The 24394-nt window shown below is 42.9% G+C and overlaps 1 protein-coding gene across 7 annotated transcripts in view; it reads left to right on the top strand.

The window, feature by feature from the left end:
- Positions 1 to 24394, top strand: part of LOC115601766 (polycomb group RING finger protein 3-like) — a 111016-nt gene that overhangs the window by 22647 nt on the left and 63975 nt on the right. For all 7 annotated transcript variants that reach the window (XM_030472155.1, XM_030472156.1, XM_030472154.1 and 4 more), the window contains exons 2-3: positions 1737 to 1777; positions 12914 to 13031. In XM_030472155.1, coding sequence (XP_030328015.1) covers positions 12923 to 13031 — 109 coding nt within the window. In that variant the 5' untranslated portion in view covers positions 1737 to 1777; positions 12914 to 12922. The remainder of the gene's footprint in view (positions 1 to 1736; positions 1778 to 12913; positions 13032 to 24394) is intronic.

The raw sequence follows: 24394 nt of genomic DNA, 5'->3' as shown, positions 1-24394 counted from the left end.
TTAGGATATTTTTTGCTGAAGGAATGGATTCTCTTACAGCAGGTGCATCCTGAAGTCCATTCTCCTCTACAGCCAAGGGATTTTCTCTTCTTTGTGTGAAGTTTTTTGTTGTTGGTGCCAACAAAAAAGCATTTAATGCCACTCTGCTTTCAGTGTGGCAATGTTTAACATTTCTTTGAATTTTCTCTGAATGCAATAAAAAAAAAGTACCCAAAGGAGGTGCTGAGAGATTGTTAGTTGCATTACATTCTGGTTTTCATCTGTTGCTGTCATGAAGTTTCATTTTACTATAGTGTTTATCTTTTCCTTAAGCAATATAAAAGCAAAATTAATAATTGCAGGCTATGCCTTTGTTTTTGATGGGGGAAGATACAGCAGTATTCATTGCTTGTCTTCATAACATCTGGCTATTTCCTGTGTGAATTAACCTTTAAAAAATTGCCGCCTTCTGTCAAGCTAAAATGTTTGTGTGCTTATCATCTGTTTCGAAAGTGATGGAAAAATATTTTTTCCTTTTATGTTGGAAAATATATGAAGATTTTTTGAGATATGACAGATTTCCATCTGAATATTTTTTGAAAATTCAGTGAAATGGAGAGCAGATACTTTTAAATAGATTTTGAGAATAATACTGTTTGATGGGAATCTTCAAACCCAAATCTTCTTTTAAACAGGCCAATCATTTTCTTTTGTCATTCTCATCTGTGCAGATGTGGTGGATTGACCCAAGCTAGCAGCTAAGCACCACACAGCTGCTTGCTCACTTCCCCCCACCAGTGGGACAGGGGAGAGAATAGAAGAGCAAAACCAAGAGAACTCATGTTTTGAGATAAAGATAATATAATAAGCTAAGGAAAGAGGAAGAAGAAAGAAAAAAATGGAAAAAAAGATGATGCAAAGTCAATCACTCACCACCTCCTACAAGTAGACCAATGCCTAGACAGTCCCTGAGTAATGGCTACTTACCCAAAGCTCCCCTCCCCTCCGATTTTATTGGTGCTGCATGACGTTATACAGCATGGAAGATCCCTTTGGTCAGTTCAGGTCAACCTTTCTGGTTGTGTCCCTTCCCAGCTTTTTGCACATCCCAACCTGCGTGCTGTGGGGCAGAATGAGAAATGGAGAAGGCCTTCACGTTGTGTAAGCACTGTTCAGCAACAGCTAAAACATTGGTGTGTTATCAACACTGTTTTGGTAACAAATCCAAAACAGCACTGTATTGCCATAGCTCTCTTCCTTTTGAATAAGCTCTGCTAATCATGATGGGCTCCAAGCTGTTTGTGGATGACACTGTGGGTGTTCTGATTGTCAGAGGCAGCTTTGGAGGGATTGCAGGTGCCAGCCAGCTGAAGTGCTGGTGTTTAGCAGGATACAGGCTGCTATGAAGAAAATTAATTCCATCCTAGCCAGACCCAGTACAGCAGATAATTTTGGGGCTTTAGTATTTTTGCCACCACATGGTATCAGGACTGCTTGAATTTTGAGCTATTTTTACTTTTCTGTGGTAAGCTTGTCCTTTCATAGAGGATGGGTGTTTCCTGAAGTTGCTTTTTGTTCTAATTCTGGCAGGCTTTCCTTTTTTCTCTTTACTAAAAATGAATGTTTCTTTTGAGTTACTTTGAATTAATACACGTAGGTAGTGTTAGGTGAACTTAGTAGGTTAAGATTTCTACGTGGTAGCTGGATTTTAAGGAGTTTTGGATGATAACTTTCAGATTTTTTTTCTGTCTTTTCAGGCCTCTGGATGGCAGACTGAAAAGTAATGCAGTTTTAAGAGGTATGTTTCATGTAGCCCAAAATATTCCTGACTAGCATATATGCTAATGATAAAGCCACTCCTTTGAGGAGGGGTTGCTTTGTTTGTCCTCTGTTTCTGAGAGTCTACTCTAATAAGTTTTCCAGATCTCTGAAAGCTGCTTTTTCAAACTGTTTCATTAGTGGCATAACTTTACTGAAGAGGACTGTAACATATTGCTTACCCTTCTGGTTGATAATTTTAACAAGACATTACCTTAGTAGAGAAAGTATAGCATGAATGAGGATACTTGACTGACATATCTCTACTCCCACCTCCTCCCACTGTGGATTTTCTTTAAATTGGGAGTGTACTCCAAATACTTTTGTAGTTTCCTCTACTCCATCCCTTGGTTGAATACTTGGGCTATCAGGCACCAATACTGTTGCTAGCCTCAGTGTGGTATAACATAACATTATTTAGAACCAAAAAGAAGAAATACTAGTCTCTGCTCAAACCATAATTTTGGCATATTTGCTGGATATTTGGATCTGATTTTTGTTTTGGTTTTCACGTTCCATCTATTCAGAGGTCTGCCTCTTTTACTCCTCTTCAATGTTGATATGTTGTGTCTGAATAATTCAGTGCTTTACAGCTGCTAGTAAAAGCACTCTCCTAGGAATTAAATTTGCTAGTTCTTATCAATTTCAGGATTCATTCAAGAAATTCTAGGGAATCTGTTCCCTTTCTTACAATTTGGAACAGATTTTAGAAAAATTGCCTTTTTCTCATTCTTACAGAAAACTAGGTCTCATTCAATCTTTTTAGCACTCTCATTTTTCTAATTTTTCAAAATGAAACCTTTCCTTGTCTTCAAGATTGAGCCAGGTCTCTGAAACTTTAGAATGTCTACTTCTTTAAGTAGTCACAAAGTAGATTTTTTTTTGTTGTTGTTCTGTCTAAAGAATGGTTCCTAGTTAAAAGTACTTTTTGGGGTTAAAACCAGCTCTTCAGCTCATCACAGAACCGCTTGTTTCACTGGCTTGTAAGCTCTCTTTGCAAGGGTCCTAAAGAATGATCTAAGCTGCAAAAGGCTGATTTCTCACGTTTCCTGCTTGCTTTTTCAGTAACTGGGACACAAATTAATTTTAAAGAGGTATCCTCTATCTGAGAAGAGCTTTATAATTTAAAACCCATGAAATTAGAGTGGAGAGTAGCTTCCTCTCTTCCAGTAATGGATTTGAGGGTAGGGGATCATGTTATGACAATTGGTTCTCACTTACTGCTGGGTTAAGAGTACGATGTTTCTGATCAAATGCTGTTATACAGTAGATAAAGAATTTCAGACTGTTATTTACAGTACTTCTCAGTTTGTTTAAGACTTTCTACTGTAGCAGATTGAACAAGGAACTGAGTAGCAGAGCTAATGAAGCTTTGTGTCCTACAGATTTGTCTTGATTGGTTGTGACCGATTTTTTTTTAAAACAAGTTATGCTAAGATTTTTCTGTAACTCTCTACTAATTGCTACAAAACAATATTTTGGATAAAGGTTTGGTGGCAGCTGAAGTTTTGCTGTGTTCAGTGGTGTGAAACACACATTCAAAAGCTGAGGGTAAAATTGCAAATATTCAAGTCCTGGTTCCTCCTGCTTGGCTGTTTGCTTTTATTTAAGAACATAAATATCTATGAGATTTCTGTCTGTGAACTTGACAACAATCATATGAAAGATTCAGAAGTTCTTGAGCATGCATCTTGTATGCACTGACTAGTCACATAAGCATTGTTACTGAAGGAAGCCAAGCTAAAAACATCTTCAGTTAATATATAAGTTTGTATATAGGATGCCATCCAGAGGGACTTTGACAAGCTTGAAAAGTGGGCTCACATAAACCTCATGAAGTTCAACAAGACCAAGTGCAAGGTCCTGCACCTGGGTCGGGGCAACCCCCAGGATTAATACAGGCTGGGGGATGAAGGGATTGAGAGTACCCCTGAGGAGAAGGACTTGGGGGTACTGGTGGATGAAAGATTGGATATGAGCTGGCAATGTGCGCTTGCAGCCCAGAAGGCCAATTGTGTCTTGGGCTGCATCTAAAGAAGCGTGGCCAGCACGTCAAGGGAGATGATTCTCCCCCTCTACTCTGCTCTAGTGAGACCCCCCCTGGAGTACTGTGTCCAGCTCTGGAGTCCTCAGTACAGGAAAGATATGGACCTGTTGGAGAGGGTCCAGAGGAGGGCCACAAAGATGATCAGAGGTCTGGAGCACCTTGTCCTTGAGGAAAGGCTGAGAGAGTTTGGGTTGTTTAGCCTGGAGAAGAGAAGACTCCAGGGAGACCTCATTGCAGCCTTTCAGTACTTAAAAAGGGCCTGTAAGAAAGATGGGGAGAGACTTTTTAGCAGGGCCTCTTGTGACCAAAACAGCATTGTACCTGATGGATCCTGCCAACTGCACCAAGTGTTATGAGCGAAAAGCAGGTTCCGATCCCTCAGGGATGAGGCACAACGCTCAGCAAAGTGAAAGCTATCTTTAATGAAAGCATAGTGTTACCATGGTGAGAGCTCTGGGACACTGATGCTAATCTAATAGGGACCCAATGCAGTGGAGCCCTGCTAAGAAGTGAAGCACAACAGGGGTGGATAATAATACTTGCATAATATCCATTGCATATTGTATGTGCAATGTCCTATTTTACTCATTAGCAAACTTACTGATGTAATGCAGGTGCTGTTGTCCGAATTCTGAGATGCGCAGCTAGCCTTCATGGGTGGGTATGTGCAGATGAGGGGGAAGCAAACTATCCCAGGTTACCGTAATGAGAGAAGATGTGCTTGGGACTCTACATACTCGGATGGGGGAGACAAACTATCCTAGGTTACTGTAACAAAGTCTTCTTGTGCCCTACAATCTCTATACTTGTCGTGTGTACCCTGCCCCTGCTTCTACCTCTTGTATGCTTCCTTTTTATATCTGAGTTCAGTCAGGAGCTCCTTGCTCATCCATGCAGGCCTCCTGCCAGCTTTCCTGGCTTTCCTACTTGTTGGAATGGACTTTTCTTGAGTTATATGGTTACAGGAAAAATACATTTGTGGTGATTTTATAAAACCTGGTTTATTTTATATGATGTAAATGACTTGAACATTTGTTGGGTGGTAGGTCATGGAGTGCTAGTACTTTCTCACCAGAACAGTCCCGTGGTTCAACTAACCCAGTACTCCATCTGAGGTGATAGATGTTAACAGATGCCATACAGGAATGTGCAAGAAATCTTGTGTTAAACATCTACTCACATGGGTAGTTTCTTCCTAAGCACTGTAGCTTTGTATCTTGAATCATCAGTGTTTAACTTTCATAAATACATTAGTGTGGTGGGTTGACCCTGGTCAACACCCACCCAGCCTCTTGCTCACTCCCCTCTCCCACAGGACAGGGAGTAAATAGAGGGATCAAGATAATGACAGTTTAATAAGGAAAGACAAAGCTGTGTGTGCAAGCAAAGCAAAAAGAGGTATTAATTCGCTATTTCCCATCAGCAGGCAGATGTTTAGCCGCTTCACAGGAAGAAGGGCCTCAGCACACATAATGGTTGCTTGGGAAGACATATGCCATAACCACAAATTCCCCCAATTCCTCCTCCTTTCTCTGAGCATTTAGTGCTGAGTATGATGTCATATGGTATGGAATATCCCTTTGTTCAGTTGGAGTCAGCTGTTATCAATACTGGTTTAGCTACGAATACAAAGGACAGCACCATGCAGGCTGCTATGAAGAAAGTTAACTCTATCTCAGTACAATTAGTCAGGATTAAAAATTAGTTAATGGGAGATGATCTAATTCAGTTTGTAATATGTACTTTCCTCTTATGTGATACAGATCTGAGAAATCCCTAAATACATGTTTACTAAGGATTTATTGTTTGCTCTTGATTTTAATTTCTCATTTAAGGTGGTAATTTGATTCCACTAATTTCTTCTTTATGTATCTCAGGAGTTGTACTGGGTTTAAATGTCAAGATTTTGGTAGCAGGGGGGCTACAGGGGTGTGGCCTCTGTGAGAAGAGATCAGGAACTATCCCCATGTTGGACAGAGACTGCTTCAGACATCTCCAAAACAGACCCACCACTGGCTAAAGCTGAGCCAGTCAGCAAAGTTGGTGGCGCCTCTGTGATAACATATCTAAGTAAGGGCAAAAAATGCTGCACAGCAGCTGTGAGGGAGAGGAGTGAGAAAAATGTGAGAGAAATAACCCTGCAGACACCAAGGTCAGTGAAGAAGGAGGGAGAGGAGGTGCTCCAGGTGCAGGAACAGAAATTCCCCTGCAGCCTGTGGAGAAGACCATGGTGAAGCACATTGTCCCCCTGCAGTCCATGGAGGACCACGTTGGAGCAGATATCCAGCCTGCAGCCTGTGGAGGACCCCACGGTGGAGCAGGCTTCTGGCAGGAACTGTGGTCCATTGGGGACTCATGCTGGAGCAGAAGAAGAGTGTGAATAAGAAGGAGAGGCAGAGATGAAACGTTATGAACTGACTGCAATCCCCTTTCTCCATCCCCCTGTGCTGCTCAGGACAGATGGGAGGAGATAGACCTGGAAAAAAGCAGGAATGGGAGAAAGGTGGTTTTAGTTTTGTTCTTATTTCTCACTATCCTACTCTGTTATTGTCAATAAATTAATTTATTTTCCCCAAGTTGAGTCTGTTTTGCCTGTGATCATGGAATCACAGAATGGTTGAGGTTGGAAGGGACAACCAGGGGTCATCTAGTCCAACCTCCCTGCTCAAGCAGGGTTACCTAGAGCATATTACTAGCAATGATATCTGCCAGCTCCCTCGGCACTCATGGGTTCATCCCATTGGGGCCCATGGACTTGTGGATGTCAAGTTTGTCTGATCTTTAACCCAGTCCTCCTCAACCAAGGGAAAGACTTCCTTTCTCCAGACCTGCTCCCTGGTCTCCTGGGTCAGGGATTCCTGAGGGCTGGCCTTGGCATTGAAGACTGAAGCAAAGAAGGCATTCAGCATCTCTGCCTTCTTTGTGTCCTCTGTCACCAGGGTCCATTCTCCATTCATTAGCAGGCCCACATTTTACTTAGATTTCCTCTTATTAATGATGTATTTGAAGAAGCCCTTCTTGTCCTTGACATCCTTAGCCAGATACAATTTCAAATGGGCCTTGGCTCTCCTTGTCACATTTCTGCATACTCTGACAACATCCCTATATTCATCTCAAGCAGCTTGTCCCTGCTTCCACCTCCTGTATGTCTCCTGCTTGTCTTTGAGTTTTGACAGGACTTCCTTGTTCATTCACACAAGTCTCCTACCCCCTTTGCTCAATTTCTTGTCCATGGGGAATGAGCCTGGAGGAAGTGATTCTTGAATATTAACCAGCTCTCTTAGACCCCTCTTCCCTCTAGAGCCCGTTCCCATGGGATTCTTCCAAGAAAGTCCCTGAAGAGGCCAAAGTTAGCTTTCATGAAGTCGAGGGTTTCAATCTTACTTATTGCCCTCTTTCTTCCTTGCATGATATTGAACTCTATGATCTCATGGTCACTGGAGCCCAGGCTGCATCCAACTTTCACATCACCAACCATTCCTTCCTTGTTTGTTAGTATAAGGTCCAGCAACACGCCTTTCCACATTGGTTCCTCCATCACCTGTATCAGAAAGTTATCATCAGTGCTTTCCAGGAACTTCCTGGATTGTTTGTTCCTCGCTGTGTTGTGCCTCCAACAGATGTTAAGGTGGTTGAATTCCCCCATGAGAACCAGGGCCTGTGATTGTGAGGCTACTTCTAGCTGTCTGTAAAAGGCCTCATCTACTTCATCCTCCTGATCAGGTGATCTGTAGCAAACACAACAGTATCACCCTTGCTGGTCTGCCCTTTAATCCTGACCCATAAGCTCTCAACTCGTTCATCATCCACCCTGAGACAGAGCTCCAGACATTCCAGGTGTCCTTGCACATAAAGGGCAACTCCACCACCTTGTCTCCCTGGCCTGTCTTTCCTAAAAAACGTGTCAACATTCCAGTCATGAGCTATCCCATGATGTCTCTGTAATTGCAATGAGATCAAAGCCCTGTGACTGCACATAGATTTCTAGTTCTTCCTGCTTGTTTCCCATACCGCATGCATTGCTATACAAGCACTTTGGAGAGGTATTCAAGCATGTCAATTTCCCAGGAGGGGTGCAAGAGTAATGTCCTGTAGGCACTTCCTTGGCTGAACGCACTTGCTGGAGGTATGCCAGATCAAGCCATGTTTTGCTCTGTGTGTGGTCTCAATAACGCACCCCTTCACCCACCTTTCCTAGTTTAAAGTTCTCCTTACCAGGTTAGCCAATTCCTTGATCCTTCTGTAAGCAAAGGATGATGTGGAGCTTGAGTTGTGTATGGCTCAAGCCCACAGGATGCAGGCTAAACTGAAACCTGATGCTGGGAATTTACGAACCTTAAAATTTCATTGCCTGTCTGTGGCGTATCAAAAGGCACGGACTCAGGTCGGTGAGGATACTGAGACAAACTTTATTACAATCAAACCCCTTTTATACCCTCATTCGGTACTTTCCTAACATGCCTGGGCATGCCACGCTTAATCTCATTGGATTCTGTGAAAATCCCATAGGTTAAACACGCGTACAATAGTCCAATCACAATGCTGATCACGCTCTGTTCACGTGGCGACAGTTCAGCCTCCTTGCTTCACATCTGGCCTTCGATTAAAATTCTTTGTTACACTCTCTGTTTTTCAACATCCTGGCTTATCTGTTTCCCAAGGCTTATTTGGTATCAGGGCCTCATAGCTTATATTCAGAGTGTTGCTCAAGCTCATCATGCAGATCCTGTTGCCTTCACCTCCCACACCTGTCAGAGATTCATCTTGTGCTGGAACTTGTATGTCAGGACCTCTGCATGTGTAGTAAATCTGTTCTCTCCTTTTAACAGCTTCATGTTGGCAGTATGGATCAGGCCTTCTAGAGAAACCTCTTATTGTGGCTTACGTCATATTTTGAAGTTGAAGTGACTAATGCCCTGGAAAAAGTTGTCTCTGTACCTCTACTTCCTGCTAATAGATACCAGTGTGTTCTTGTCATGGTTTAAGCCCAGCCAATAACTCGGAACCACGCAGCTGCTCGCTCACTCCCCCCCTTCTTTCCCCCTGCTCCTGGAGGGATGGGGAGGAGAATCAAAAGAATGTAACTCCCATGGGTTGAGATAAGAACAGTCTAGTAACTACGGTATAATACAAAACTACTGCTGCTACCACTACTAATAATGATAAGGGAAATAACAAGGGGAGAGAGTATAAAACTAAAAAGGGAAGGGAAAAATACAACAATAAACCCAAGTGATGCACAATACAATTGCTCACTACCCACTGACCAATACCCAGCCCGACCTGAGCAGCAGTCTGGGCCTTCTGGGTAACTCCCCCCAGTTTCTATACTGGGCATGACATGCTGTGGTATGGAATACCCCTTCGGCTACTTTGGGTCTGGTGTCCTGTCTCTGCTTCCTCCTGGCTTCCCGTGCCCCTCCTCACTGGCAGAGCATGAGACTGAAAAGTCCTTGATCAGAGTAAGCATTACTTAGCAACAACTAAAAACATCATTGTGTTATCGGCATTGTTCTCAGACTGAAGTCGAAAACACAGCACTGCACCAGCTACTAAGTAGAAAAATAACTGTTCCAGCTGAACTCAAGACAGTTATATAAACAACTACTGAGTTTTCTGGTGTGCTTCTTGCAAGTTCTGTTAAACTGTCGCCAGGTTTATTTGCTCCTTAGGTGTAATCAGAGAATTCTACTAGATGCATGTTTTTCTTTACCAAAAAATATCAGATTTTTATTCCTCATTCATTAAATGAATGTTTGTCTAGATGTGTGTGTTGTCTTTGCTATCCTTTGTTTCTCTAACAAAAATGGCTTTAATTAGGCTACCTATTTTGTAGCTTTTTTTTTTTGTCTTTATTCTTTAGTTATTTTGCATCTTATTATATTTTGTCCTACCTGAGCTTTTACTGGTTGATGCCTCATTTGGCATTGCTTGACTACACTACAGCGGGGGAAAAAATATCCAGTGTTCTCCAGGGGAGAAATTATTTCTTTATTTCAGTTTTTACCATAATACCTTTAGCTTCTCATTCTGGTTAATGCTCGGATTCACTCCTTGGTAATTCATGTACACCTATAGTTTTGGCTGAATTCCTGCCTAGTCAAATAACTAGAGTTATATTTATTTTTTGTGCCTGGGTATTTGCCATTTTAGGTATACTTTTAGCCTTCCAAACTCTTTTTACCTATTAAAAATTATGCTTTCCATTGCCTTCAGAAGGGTTCACTTCCTGTTTGGCTAGTGTTTCAAATGACAGTTAAAGCCATCTCCTAAATATTTCTGAAGAATGGCCATAAGTAGCTGTTCTCCTGTGCTATAGAAATGCGTGTAGTTCATAGTTTGGAGATCTCATTTGCTATATTGAAACTGTTAAATATGTGGCTGCTTTTGCATGGAAACCTAGCTATAAAATAAGATTTAGAAAAGAAGTAATTGAGTTCCCTGGTATAGGTTCTGATATATCTGATATATTGTGCAAACAAATCAGGTTTTCATTCTTCTTTGACAGCTAGTTACTAGGTTAATGAAATCTCAAACACCCTAAACCAAATTTGGGTTCTGTATCTTTTACTACTTAGCCCTGAGACCTAGAAGTCTTCAGTTACTCATATATCACACAGTGTAGATTTTATAGTGCTTGAGAGAAAATGCACTTCAGTAGTTTATAATTGAATGCAATTACCTTTTTCGATGCTGATGTCTTTCACATTAGTTTGATAGTTTATCTTCTGATAGTTTACCACCTAATCTATTTACTTTAATCCTTTTCTATGTTTAACAAACTTAGGGTCCAGGCTACCATCTTGTCATATTTCTGTCTGAAGCTTTGCATACTGTGAAAACTGTTCCACTATTGAAATTCTGAAAAGTTTTCCAAAACAAACTCAGTTAAAACAAGTATTTGTGATCTGTGCCTACTCAGTCAGTTTACTGGAGAGCAAGGTTATTTGGTAACAGTGTAATCTGTTAATCTGCAGTGTGGGAACCAAATGTAACAGATTGTAAACCAGTTTAATCTCCTGTTTTAACTATATCTAATGTTGTCATCTTATGCTACCAGTGCAGGTTTTATTTTGATATATATGTATAAGCAGTCGGTTTCTTTATCGTATTTAAAACTGCCCATGTAAGGGTTTTTTGAGATATCAGAATGTATCTGCTTCCTGGGTCACTTATCCTCTCTTGTATTTTAAACAAAAGGAATGAGAAATGTTGCATATATTCTGAGGATAAACAGGACATAAATCTAAGTATTCATTTGCAATTAGGGGGAGGGAAAGTTTAGGTAGCTTGAATCTTAATCCTTTGTCTGTATATTTATAAGAATTATATGTTTGAGAGTTAAAGGTTACTTAGTTTCCTAGCACAGTTTGAAATTACTTTTTTTTTTTAAATTTTCGTTACTGTTCTTTTTGAGATTCCATAGGCAGAAAAAGATATTTAAAAGGTAGCAGTATATTTGTTATTTAAAGCATGCATTTTGTAGTCTGTTTCTGTTTACTCTGCCGGTGATGGGCAATGTTGCAAAAAAACCCCAAAAAAGCTACTTAATTTTTAAATTCTGAATGCCTTCCTTTTAATGGCGGCTGTAGCATCCTTTAATTTGGAAGGGGGGAAAGCTCTGTATTTCACATTTCTTAGTACAACAGGGTGTAGCTCTACTGATGGGACAAAAAGTTTAGTTTGTCATGTTTTCTCTATTTAATTTGATTTTTAATGTTTAAGAAACCTGGTTTATTTTAATTTTCAGCTCCCTTTTTCAGATATGGATTCAAAATCATGCTCTAACCATAAGAAGATGTGAGGCTGACAATTAGTGTGGTTAACCCAATTTGTCAAATCAGACCTATTCCTTTTGATTTTGCACTTTGCCAATTACAGGAGTATCATTTATCTTCACTTTCAGATGACTTAATTACTAGCTTGACTGAAATTACTTAGATGAGTAAAATAGGATTTGGTCTTAAATCTGTATCCCTTGTTGTATTGGATGTAAGTGGCAAGGGGGGCAGGCCACAGGGGTGTGGCCTCTTTGGGAAGAGGTCAGGGACTGCCCTGTGCTGGACACAGCTGGCTTGGCAGTGGACCCACCACAGGCCAAAGCTGAGCCCATCAGCAAAGTTTGTGTCACCTCTGTGAAAACATATTTAAGAAAGAGCAGAAAACACTGGACAGAGAGAGGAGGAGGGAACAAAAAGAGGGGAACAAAAAGAGAGAAACAACAGAGACAACACCGAGGTAAGAGAAAGGAGGAGGAGGTGCTCTATGGTGCTGGAGCAGATATTCCCTGCAGCCTGTGGAGAATCCACGCCAGAGAAGATGGATATTCCTAAAGAAACTGCTGCCTGTGGAGAACCCACAACAGAGCAGAGGAAAAGTGTATGAAGGAAGAAGCAGCAGAGAGAAACCATTATGCACTGATCGTAACCCCACACCTCTATCCCCCCTCTGCAACTTGGGGAAGGGGAGTGGGGGGAAGGTGTCTGGAGTGAAGATGGGCATGGGAAAGGGGGGGAGGAAAGGAGTTGGTTTAATGTTTGTCTTTTTGTTTCCTACTACCCGACTTAGTAATTACATTTTTATTTTAGTTGGCATAACTTAATTTTCCCCAAGTCAAGTCTGTTTTGCCTATGATCATAATTGGTAAGCAATTTCCCTATTTTTATCTTGAACCACGAGCTTTCTTGTTCCTGTTCTTCCTACTTTCTCTCCCTTTTCTGCTGAGAAGGGGGAGTGAGCAAGCAGCTGGGTGCGAGTTTGACAGTTAGCCAAGGCTAACCCACCACACTTGGTCAGTGTTAATAATGTACTAGGACTCTTCTACTCTGAAACCTTGACATGTAAATTAGTGTAGATTTCAATTATTTAATCATTCATTTTTATAATCTTTTAAAAGTTTAGTACTCAAAATATATGCATATATATACAAGAGCCTGAAACTATCTACATGAGCATATCTTTATGGTGAATTATAATTACTCATTTATTCCAAAACTACTTTTACTTCATCAGTAAATCTGAGTTGCTATGTAATGTGTGGGTGATTTTTTTTTTTTTTTTTTTTTACAGATACCAAAGATGATGACTAGAAAGATTAAGCTTTGGGACATTAATGTCCATATAACCTGTCATTTATGCAATGGATACCTGATTGATGCCACTACTGTAACAGAATGCTTACATACATGTAAGTAGGAATATAATGCTGTGAGTAAGCTAAAACTGTTTCTTTACTTGATGTGCTAGATGTTTTAACAGTTTTAGCTTAAGTTTAAAGTTTTACTGTGTATCAGCTAGAATTATGCAAGCTCTGCTATGCAATTATATTTTTTCAACAAAAATATATTGTTTTGTGAGACAAATAAGAAGAACAAACTTGAAACCATATATAGTAAATGGTAATGTATATGTTAAGGAATGTAGTTTTTCTGCTGAATATTAGAAGAGATATGGCATGCTTTACAGAGATGATATGATGTTTCAGATTTCCCAGAGATAATTTTTTCCAATACATCTGATTTCTAGATGCTGTTCATCAGCTTTAATGTATTTGCATTTCTTGGTTTTCTTATCACTCCTTTTTTAGCTCATTCTTCCGTCACTTCTCCATTTGCTACAAATATCAAGTTCCTTGGTGTTCTGTTTCAAGTAAAGCATTTAGAACCTTAATTAGGCTTTTGCTATGTTTTGTTCCAAATTCTGTAATGCTGCCATTAAATATTAAAATTAGTCTTGCTAGAGGGTCGCTTTTTCATTGTTCTAAAATGCGTTTATTTATTCATTTATCTGCAACCCTAAAACATGCACTGCAAGCAGGTGTGCTCAGTTCACATAGGCCATGCGGTTTCTCAGGAATGCATTCTTAGACCAAACCTATGGAGTGTCTTGTGGAATGTCCCTTATTATAAATTTATGTTTTCAGAAACTTTGTTGCTTTTGGTTTCATCCTTAGACTTATGGTATTAATTCTGAGGGGAGACATACCCTCGTAGTATGGGTGGAAGGGTGGAGACCAGCTTTTTAAAGAATACCTATAGGGAAAGTAGAGTTTTCCCACTTTGTTTCTTCATTTCACAGAATCACAGAATTGTTAGGGTTAGAAGGGACCTCTGGAGATCATCCAGTCCAAACCCCTTTCCAAGGTAGGGCCACCTAGAGCAGGTTACACAGGAACACATCCAGGTAAGTTTTGAATGTCTCCACAGAGGGAGACTCCACGACCCTCCTGGGCAGCCTGTTCCTGTGCTCTGCCACCCTCAATGTAAAGAAGTTCTTCCTCATGTTGAGGTGAAACTTCTCGTGTTTTAGTTTATGGCCAGTGCTCCTCATCCTGTCGCTGGGCACCACTGAAAAGAGTCTGGCACCATCCTCCTGGCACCCGCCTTTGAGATATTTATACGTATTAAGGAGGTCCCCTCTCAGTTTTTTCCAGACTAAACAGGCCCAGCTCCCTCACTCTCCTCATAAGATGCTTCTGACCCCTAATCATCTTCCTGGCCCTCCGCTGGACCCTCTCCAGTAGCTCCTTGTCTTTCTTGCACTGAGGAGCCCAGAACTGGACACAATACTCCAGATGTGGCCTCACCAGGGTTGAGTAGAAGCAGAGGATCCCCTCTCTCGATCTACTGGCCACACTCCTCCCGATGCACCCCACGATACTATTGGCCCTCCTGGCCGCAAGGGCACACTGCCGGCTCATAGTCAACTTATCATCCACCAGTACTCCCAGGTCCTTCTCAGCAGAACTGCTCTCCAGTAGGTCGGCCCCCAACCTGTACTGGTACTTGGGGTTCTTCCTCCCCCAGGTGCTCCCTGCTCATCCATGCCCCCTTTGCCTGATTTTTCTTCATGGGGGTATAACCCTACACTTGCCCTTGTTGAACCTCATTAGGTTTCTCTCTGCCCAATTCTCCAACCTATCAAGGTTTCGCTGAATGGCAGCACAGCCTTCAGGCGTATCAGCCACTCCCCCCAGCTTTGTATCATCAGCAAACTTGCTGAGGGTGCACTCTAGCCCTTCATCCAGGTCATTGATAATCAAGGTGAATAAGACCGGACCCAGTATTGATCCCTGAGGAACACCACTGACTACAGGCCTCCAACTGGATTCTATGCCACTGATCACGACTCTCTGAGCTCTGCCATTCAGCCAGTTTTTGATCCACCTCACTGTCCATTCACCTAACCCACATTTCCTAAGCTTGCCTACGAGGATGTTATGGGAGACAGTGTCAAAAGCCTTGCTGAAGTCGAGGTAGATAACATCCACTGTTCTTCCCTCATTAACCCATCCTGCCGTGTCATCATAGAAGGCTATCAGATTGGTCAAGCAAGATTTACTCTTGGTGAATCCATGCTGACTACTCCTGAAGACCTTCTTCTCTTCTATATGCTTGGTGATGACCTCCAGAATGACCGGTTCCATCACCTTTCCAGGAATGGAGGTGAGGCTGACTGGCTGGTAGTTTCCTGTGTCCTCCTTTGTACCCTTTTTGAAGGGCATCTCTTGTGTTCTCCATGATTTTTCAAAGATGATGGAGAGCGGCAGAGCAACAACATGTGCCAGCTCCTTCAGCACCCATGGGTGCATCCCATCAGGGCCTATGGATTTATGGGTGTTAAGTCTGTCTAGCCTATCCCTAACCCAACCCTCTATGACCAGGGGAAAGCCTTCCTTTCTCTGGCCTTCATCTCTAACCTCCGAGGTCTGGGACTCCTGAGGGCCGTCCTTAGCAGTAAAGACTGAGGCAAAGGCGGCATTCAGTAATTCTGCCTTCTCTGTGTCTTCTGTTACCAGGACACCCATCTGATTCAGCAGCAGCCCCACATTTCCCCTTATCTTCCTTTTGCTGCTGATATACTTGTAGAAACCCTTCTTGTTGTCCTTGATGTCCGTTGGTAGACTCAAATCCAAGTGGGCCTTGGCCTTCCTTGGCGCATCCCTGCATACCCTAACGATGTTCCTATAATCCTCCCACTTGGCCTGTCCCTTTTCCCACATCCCATACATTTCTTTCTTGCATTTGAGATTGTGGGAAAATAGGGGAAATTAGAGACCACCTCCCCCCAGTCCCCCAAAGTTGTGTTATAACACTAAGGAAACCTTAGGGTAAAATGCAGCTGATATTTCCAAGGTGGGATGCGGTTGGCATGCACGGAATCTACCTGGTGATAGTTCCCCAGGCAGCCCTGCAACCTTCGCATATGCTAAGAGAAACTGAACGGAGGGTGGAGTGGAGCGAAGGCCCCACGGCCAGGCTCTATTGTACTCCCTGCAGGAGTGGGAACTTGAAGGCACCATGTACTGATAAACCGCACAGCAGCTGCCAAACAAGGAAACTAGATTTGTATTTTTAAAAGCAAGAGAATTTTATACCAATCAGTAACAAAACCATGTATGACTAGAGTCACTCCAGCTCCATAGGCATGTAGTTAAAAAATTGAAACTTGTGTTACTATGGAAAGCCTGGACAGATACAAGGGCCTCCTACAAGGTCAGGATGAACAACGCTGACAAACAAAGAACCCATAGTGGGAGAGGAGGCTTTGCCCTTGTGTAGGCGGATTAAGAAACAGGGCTAACGAATTCGTAATCAGGAAAGACTATCCTTGGAGCCTGGTACATCCTGGAAGCACATGGGCATCATTGACATACGGCTTCATGTGTCAGCAGAACATGACTAGGGTTATGGGGAGTTACCAACCTGAATCGAATTGTATAAATATGTGAAATTAGGAAAGGGAAAGGAGGGAAGACTCCATTGTAACTTCTGGGATCATTCGATGGGCTGAACCTGTCTTCTCCCCCATAGGGACGCCTATTGGGTAAGAAGTTTATCTTATGCACGCTAAATGACTAACTCACACTAGCTGTTATGAGTGATTATAGTCTGGCTGTGTATTGCTTCAAGCTTGTTTTTGCAGACAGTCCCTATCACTGGCAATCTCTGAACCTTATCCTGTCACAAACTTGTATTTTGTATAATTCAAATCTTCATCCGAAGTCTGTTTTGTCTAAGTCTCCAGAGACTTGAATATTTGAAATAAGGGATTTGACTCGGTGACACTGTCGGTAGGGGTCCCTGAATAGGTTAGTCGAATCACCCTCCAATTTGGTGGGCTGTCCAATACGCAGACAGGCTGGTCAGGCACAAGGGTCTTGTCTTTCTTGGGAAACTGGCAGGCCGAACGGGATGCTGGATGGGCTGGTCAGGCACAAGGGTCTCGTCTTGGGAAAATGGCAGGCTGGTCAAATATAAAGGGTTCGAGGAAACCCCCCTTGTAATGTGACAGTATTGGCGTGCGGGACAAATCTGGACAGGAAGGTGCAAGCTCCCTAACATATCTTGTCCACTGGCCTAAGGCGACCACCCGTTTCACGACAGAGATTCACTAGGAGCTCCCTGCTCGTCCATGCCCCCTTTGCCTGATTTTTCATCATGGAGATATACTGGCCTTGAGCTTGGAGGAAGTGGTGCTTAAATATTAGCCAGCTCTCTTGGACTCCCTTCTCTTCTAGAGCCCTATCCCATGGGATTCCTCTAAGTAGCTCTTTGAAGAGGCTGAATTTAGCTCTCCGGAAGTTTAGGGTTCTAGTCCTGCTTACTGCTTTGCTTCCCCCATACAGGATCCTGAGTTCCACCATCTCATGATCGCTACAGCCAAGGCTTCCCCTGACCTTTACGTCTTGAACCAGTTCCTCCTGGTTTGTTAGTACAAACCTTTCTAGTTTGTGACTGTCATGGTTTAACCCCACCTGGCAAGTAAGTACCACACAGCTGATGGCTCACTCCCCCTGCCACCCCCAACTGGGATGGGGAGGAGAATCGAGAAAAGAAAGTAAAACAAAAAAATAAAGCCCACGGGTTGAGATAAGAACAGTTTAATAATTAAAATAAAGTACAATATAATACAAATAATACTACTAATAATGAAAAAGGAAATAAGGAGAGAGATCTAAAACTAAAGGGGGGGGGGAACAAAAACCAAAACCCGAAAAACCAGCAGAACAAGAGTGACGCACAATGCAGTTGCTCATCACCCGCTGGCTGATACCCAGCCCGTCCCTGAGCAGCGATCGTCCCCTTCCAGGTAACTCCCCCCAGTTTATATACTGGGCATGACGTGCTGTGGTATGGAATGCCCCTTTGGCTAGTTTGGGTCAGGTGTCCTGTCTCTGCTTCCTCCCGGCTTCTTGTGCCCCTCCTCACTGGCAGAGCATGAGAGACTGAAAAGTCCTTGATCAGGGTAAGCATTACTTAGCAACAACTAAAACCATCGATGTGTTATCAGCGCTGTTCTGAGACTGAAGCCAAAACACAGCACTGTACTAGCTACTAGGAAGAAAATGAACCAAAAATGAACCCAGCCGAAACAAGGGCAGTGAACAACTGAGCTGACCTATGCTGAGTTTAGTTTAGGAGGGGTTCATATCTCCTTATTCAGAACTGGAGGATCTACTGATGGCAAGTGAGAAGTTTTAGTGCTTTTAGAAGATGGGTTTGGTTCTTTTGTTTACTTGGTTCAAGCAGGTTATGGCCTCACACCCTTACAACTGGATCTGCTAGTACATACCACTGGAGCAGACCGCAATGCAAGATCTGAACTTAGCGGGCAAAATTACTAGGACTGGTCCAATAATAACTTCTACCAGCAACATAAATTTAATCTTAAATATGGAAACGCAATATATAAGGAAAGCAAGCGTAGTGACCTTTTTGGCTTTAACTGCTGTTTATTTAAACATACCATCATGTCTAAGAGGTAGATGGCGCTATAGCTACAGTTCTCTTGCTTTATACCATAAGGGCTGTTGTAAGGCTGCTTAAAATTAAAAGAATCACTGTTTAAGGAAAAGATTTTTAAGCTTTCTTAATAAAAATATATACAATTTAGGTAACTTTTTTATTTCTGAAGTTTGAGCTGGAGTTCGTTTAGAACTTCAGGTCAGGAAAACACTTAATACTGTAATGTATTATTATTAGTGAAATAACAATAGTACCGGTTAAAATGAGGGAGTTATTTTTCTTTGAATCAAATATATGGCTGTGTAAAGATTTAGAAACAGTTCCAAAAGCATGCTGCTCTGTAGTATGCATTTTAAAAGTTTTAATCTCTGTACTAAAGACCTTTCCTTGTTTCATTTTCTGATTGAAGTCAATTGTAGTGTATTTTGTGAAAGTGAAAAGTTAAATTGCATTTGAATAAAATGATTCAAAGCATCTGACTTGAGGAAAAAGAAATTACTTTTTTGCCAAAGGTTTATTATCATAGCATGTTTTTCTTCTACATGCATCCATGATAAACAGCAGATTGGCTAAGTATCTTAATGGCATGCAGTGTCTGTAACATCCCTTATGAAAGCTGAAGACTACGAGTATATATGCTACTGACCTATTTGAAATGCTGTTCTAGTAACTTTGGGAATGGGACTGTGTTCCAAATCTAAGCATGTTTTGTTAGGAAGAGTCCAACTAGATATAAATTTCTTACCATATCTACAATGCATCACTTCTCTGAACTGAGAACAGTCATGAAAATGTTCATTAAAATTGGTCTCTTCTCCAGGATGAAAAACCCCAACTCTCTCGGACTTTCTTCATAGGAGAGGTGTTCCAGCCCTCTGATCATTTTCGTGGCCCTCCTCTGGACAGGCTCTAGCAGGTCCATGTCTTTCTTGTACTGGGGTCCCCGGAGCTGGACTCAGTACACCAGGTGGGGTCTCGTGAGAGTGGAGTAGAGGGGGAATCACCTCCCTTGACCTGCAGGCCACGCTTCTTTTCATGTAGCCCAGGATGCAATTTGCTTTCTGGGCTGCAAGTACACATTGCCAGCTCATGTCCAATTTTTAGTCCACCAGAATTGCTATGTGCCCTTCTCTGCAGGGCTGCTTTCAATCCATTCATCCTCCAGCCTGTATTGATATTGGGGATTGCACTGACCCAGGTGCAGGACCTTACACTTGGCCTTGTTGAACTTCATGAGGTTGGCAGGGGCCCACTCCTCAAGCCTGTCAAGGTCACTCTGGATGGCATACCTTCTCTCTAGAAAATCAACTGCGCCATTCAGCTTGGTGTTGTCTGCAAGCTTGCTGAGGGTGCATTCAATCCCACTGTTTATGTCACTGATGAAAATATTGAATAGTACTGGACCCTGAGGGATCCCGCTTGTTTCTGATTTCCACTTGAACATTGATCCACTGACTGTAACTCTTCGGATGTGGCCATCTAGCCAATTCCTTACCCATCTAACAGTCCATCCATCAAACCCATATCTCTCCAATTTTGCAGCAAGAATGTTGTGGGGGACTATATCAAAGGCCTTACAGAAGTCCAGGTAGATGCCATCCATAGAATCATAGAATCGTAGAATCGCAGAATGGTTAGGGTTGGAAAGGACCTGAAGATCATCTAGTTCCAACCCCCTGCCATGGGCAGGGACACCTCGCACTAGACCATGTTGCCCAAGGCCCTGTCCAACCTGGCCTTGAACACTGCCAGGGATGGAGCACTCACCACTTCTTTGGGCAACCCATTCCAGTGCCTCACCACCCTCACAGTAAAAAACTTCTTCCTCACATCTAACCTGAACTTCCCCTGTTTCACTTTAAACCCATTGCCCCTTGTCCTATCACTACAGTCCCTGATGAAGAGTCCCTCTCCAGTGTCCTCGTAGGCCCCCTTCAGATACTGGAAGGCTGCTATGAGGTCTCCGTGCAGCTTTCTCTTCTCCAGTGTCCTGGGTTCAGCTGTAACAGTTATTTTTCTTCTTGGTAGCTGGTGCAGTGCTGCGTTTTGGCTTTAGTCTGAGGACAATGCCGGTAACACACCGATGTTTTAGTTGTTGCTAAGTAATGCTTACCCAGATCAATGATTTTTCAGCCTCTCATGCTCTGCCAGTGAGGAGGGGCACGGGAAGCCGGGAGGAAGCAGAGACAGGACACCTGACCCAAACTAGCCAAAGGGTATTCCATACCACAGCACATCATGCCCAGTATATGAACCGGGGGAGTCACCCGGAAAGCCCAGATCGCTGCTCGGGTCAGGCTGGGTGACTGCCGTGACTTTCCAAATATGACAGAGAGTGGCTTGGCAACTACGTCAGCCACTTCTCTCAGGACCCTGGGGTGCATCTCATCGGGTCCCATGGACTTGTGTATGTTCAGGTTCCTCGGGTGGTCTCGAACCTGAACTTCTCCTACGAAGTGAGGGACTTCTTTCCCCCAGTCCCTGCCTTGATATTCAGGGGTTTGAGAGATGTGGGAAGAGAGGTTACCATTGAAAACTGAGGCACAAAAACTGTTGAGTACCTCAGCCTTCTCCATGTTGGTTGTCACTATTTCCCATGTCTTATTTATCAGGGTGTGTAATTTTCTCTAATTTTCTTTTCTGGCCAACATACCCATAGAAGCCATTTTTGTTATTCTTTGCATCCTTTGCCAAATTCAGATCCAACTGCACCTTAGCTTTCCTGGTCCCATGCCTACACATCTGGGCAGCATCACTACATTCTTCCCAGGATACATGTCCCTGGTTCCACTGCCTACGGATTTCCTTCTTACACTTTAGTCTTACCAGGATGTCTTTACTCAGCCATGTCATAGAATCATAGAATCATAGAATGGTTAGGGTTGGAAAGGACCTGAAGATCATCTAGTTCCAACCCCCCTGCCATGAGCAGGGACACCTCGCACTAAACCATGTGGCCCAAGGCCCTGTCCAACCTGGCCTTGAACACCGCCAGGGATGGAGCATTCACAACTTCCTTGGGCAACCCATTCCAGTGCCTCACCACCCTCACAGTAAAGAACTTCTTCCTTATATCTGATCTAAACTTCCCCTGTTTAAGTTTGAAGCCATTACCCCTTCTCGTACCACTACAGTCCCTAAGGAAGAGTCCCTCCCCAGCATCCTTATAGGCCCCCTTCAGATACTGGAAGGCTGCTATGAGGTCTCCACGCAGCCTTCTCTCCTCCAGGCTGAACAGCCCCAACTTCCTCAGCCTGTCTTCATATGGGAGGTGCTCTAGCCCTCTTATCATCCTCGTGGCCCATGTCAGTCTCTTGCCTTCCTTGCCTGATTTCTTACATGTGGGAATTGAGAGCACTTGTGCTCTAAGAAAAATGTCCTTGAAGAGCTGCCAGCTCTGTTCAGCTCCTTTGTCCTTGAGGGCAGTTTCCCAGGTCACATCCACTAATTCCTTAAACAACTGAATGTTTGCTCTCCTAAGACTCTGGCCCATATCCCTCAAGATTGTGAATCTCACCAGGGCATGATCACTGCAGCCCAGGCTGCCACCTGTCTTGACCTCTCTAATTATTTCCTCTCTGTTGGTGAGCAACAGGTCCAGGAACCCTTCTCCTCTGGCTGGGCTTTCTTCTATCACCTGGATTAAGAAATTATCCTTGATGCACGCCAGGAGTCTACTGGACTGCCTACATCTTGCTGTGCTGCTTTTCCAGCAGATGTCAGGGTGACTGAAGTCCCCCAGCAGGATCAGAGCCTGCAAGCGTGATGCTTCCTGTAGTTGAAGTAAGAACGCTTCATCAACAGTATCAACCCTTAGGCTACACCACTCATGACTGGCCTGCAGGTGGATTTCATGCTGCTGATCACAACCCTTTGAGTCTGGCAGTCATTTTTCTGTTCACTTATCTCGTTCCTACCTCAGTAGTTCGTCTGTGAGGCTTTTATGGGAGACAAATCCCTGATTAATTCCACACTTATTTGCCCCTGTAGGGGGAGATCTGAGAAACATGAATCCATTTATATGTCAGGGAGCAGTTAGGGCCAGCTGCTCCCTACAGGAATGGGGAAGCTGTGCACAAATAACAGCTAGCAAGGCTGGGGGCTTGCCAGCCAGGCCCCAGCCCTACAGTACCCAAGCAAGGCAGACCCAGACATCATAGCCAGGTTCAACCAAGAGCTCAGATCATCAGGGAAGTTCATGGTGATGAGGCCCTTAGGGTCTTGAGTGTGGGGTCACCAAGGCATGGGCTATGCAAATGTTATGCTGTACGGTTTTAAACCAGTACTTAATCCGTCACTGTTCCTTAAAGCTACTAATACCAACTGTAATTTTCCAGCCCATTGGTTTGGGTATTGTCGTACAGTTTTCTTTAGACTATTTTTACAAGTCTGATTCATTATTTCTACCATTCCGGATTATCGTGGGTGGTAGGATGTATGCAGTCTTTGTTTAATTCCCAGGTTACTCATTAAGGCTTGAGTTCTTTCACTTACAAAAGTCCATCCTGATCTGATCCTTTCTCTGTGGATGTTCCATACCTACAGATAATTTCCTTAAATGGAAGGTTTACAGTTACAGAGTCTGTGTTCCTTTTAGAGGACAAAGTTTCAACCCATCCTGAAAAGATATCTCTGATGACAAGGTGTCATGGATTAACCCAGCCAACAGCTAAACACCACAGGCACTCCCTCATCCCCGCCCAGTGGGATGGGGGAGAGAATTGGAAGGATAAAAGTGTGAAAACTCGTGCATTGAGATAAAGACAATAATTAAAAAAGGAGGGGGACGCACACACACCCCACAAAAAGAGAGGGGAACTCCCCATCCCCCCAACCCAAGAAAAACAAATTAATTAACAGTTAATTTGCATAAGGTTACATCATTTTCATCAAAAGGACACCCTAGTCATGTTTTGCTGATGCATGAAGCCATATGTCAATGATGTCCATGTGCTTCCAGGATGTACCAGGCTTCAAGGATAGTCTTTCCTGATTACGAATTCGTTAGCCCTGTTTCTTAATCCGCCTACACAAGGGCAAAGCCTCCTCTCCCACTATGGGTTCTTTGTTTGTCAGCATTGTTCATCCTGACCTTGTAGGAGGCCCTTGTATCTGTCCAGGCTTTTCCATAGTAACACAAGTTTCAATTTTTTAACTACATGCCTATGGAGCTGGAGCGACTCTAGTCGTACATGGTTTTGTTACTGATTGGTGTAAAATTCTCTTGCTTTTAAAAATACAAATCTAGTTTCCTTGTTTGGCAGCTGCTGTGCGGTTTATCAGTACATGGTACGGATTTCCTTCTTACACTTTAGTCTGACCCCAGTGTATTCAGCGCACAGGCACCCATTCGTATGGGTTATCCTGGGCCCAAAGTAGCCCTCCCTATTGTTGGTTTTCATCAATCGGGGGTAGGGCAGCAGAGCTTGAGCACTGAGGTATACTGCTACTACTGCTCTTCTTTTCAGCTGTAGTATCCTGTCTTTAGCTTATCCCATGTTTTATTCCTAATCCATTTTGCCATATTTTCTTCTGAATCCTTTAACACTTTCCACAGCCTCAGTCCATTTCTTCTGATTTACTAACCTTATTTCCTAACCTTGTTTCCTTATTTAAGTCTTCTTAACTTTCCTGCACTTATTTATCTTATCCTTTTTTGTCTGCAACCTGTTTTCTATTGTCCATCTTCGCAGTTACTCTAAGTTCCTGTTTTTTCTTGATCCGTGTAAGAAATTTTTGCCTTTTCTCCTGAACTTAGTCCCTAATACTTTGTAACACACTGTGTTATCTCTACCCATTGATT

Source organism: Strigops habroptila, chromosome W (assembly GCF_004027225.2).
Source record: "Strigops habroptila isolate Jane chromosome W, bStrHab1.2.pri, whole genome shotgun sequence".
In the NCBI taxonomy this organism is placed as follows: Eukaryota; Metazoa; Chordata; class Aves; order Psittaciformes; family Psittacidae; genus Strigops; species Strigops habroptila.
The sequence above is the reverse complement of the archived record's forward strand: the minus strand, read 5'-3'. Positions and strand labels throughout refer to the sequence as shown.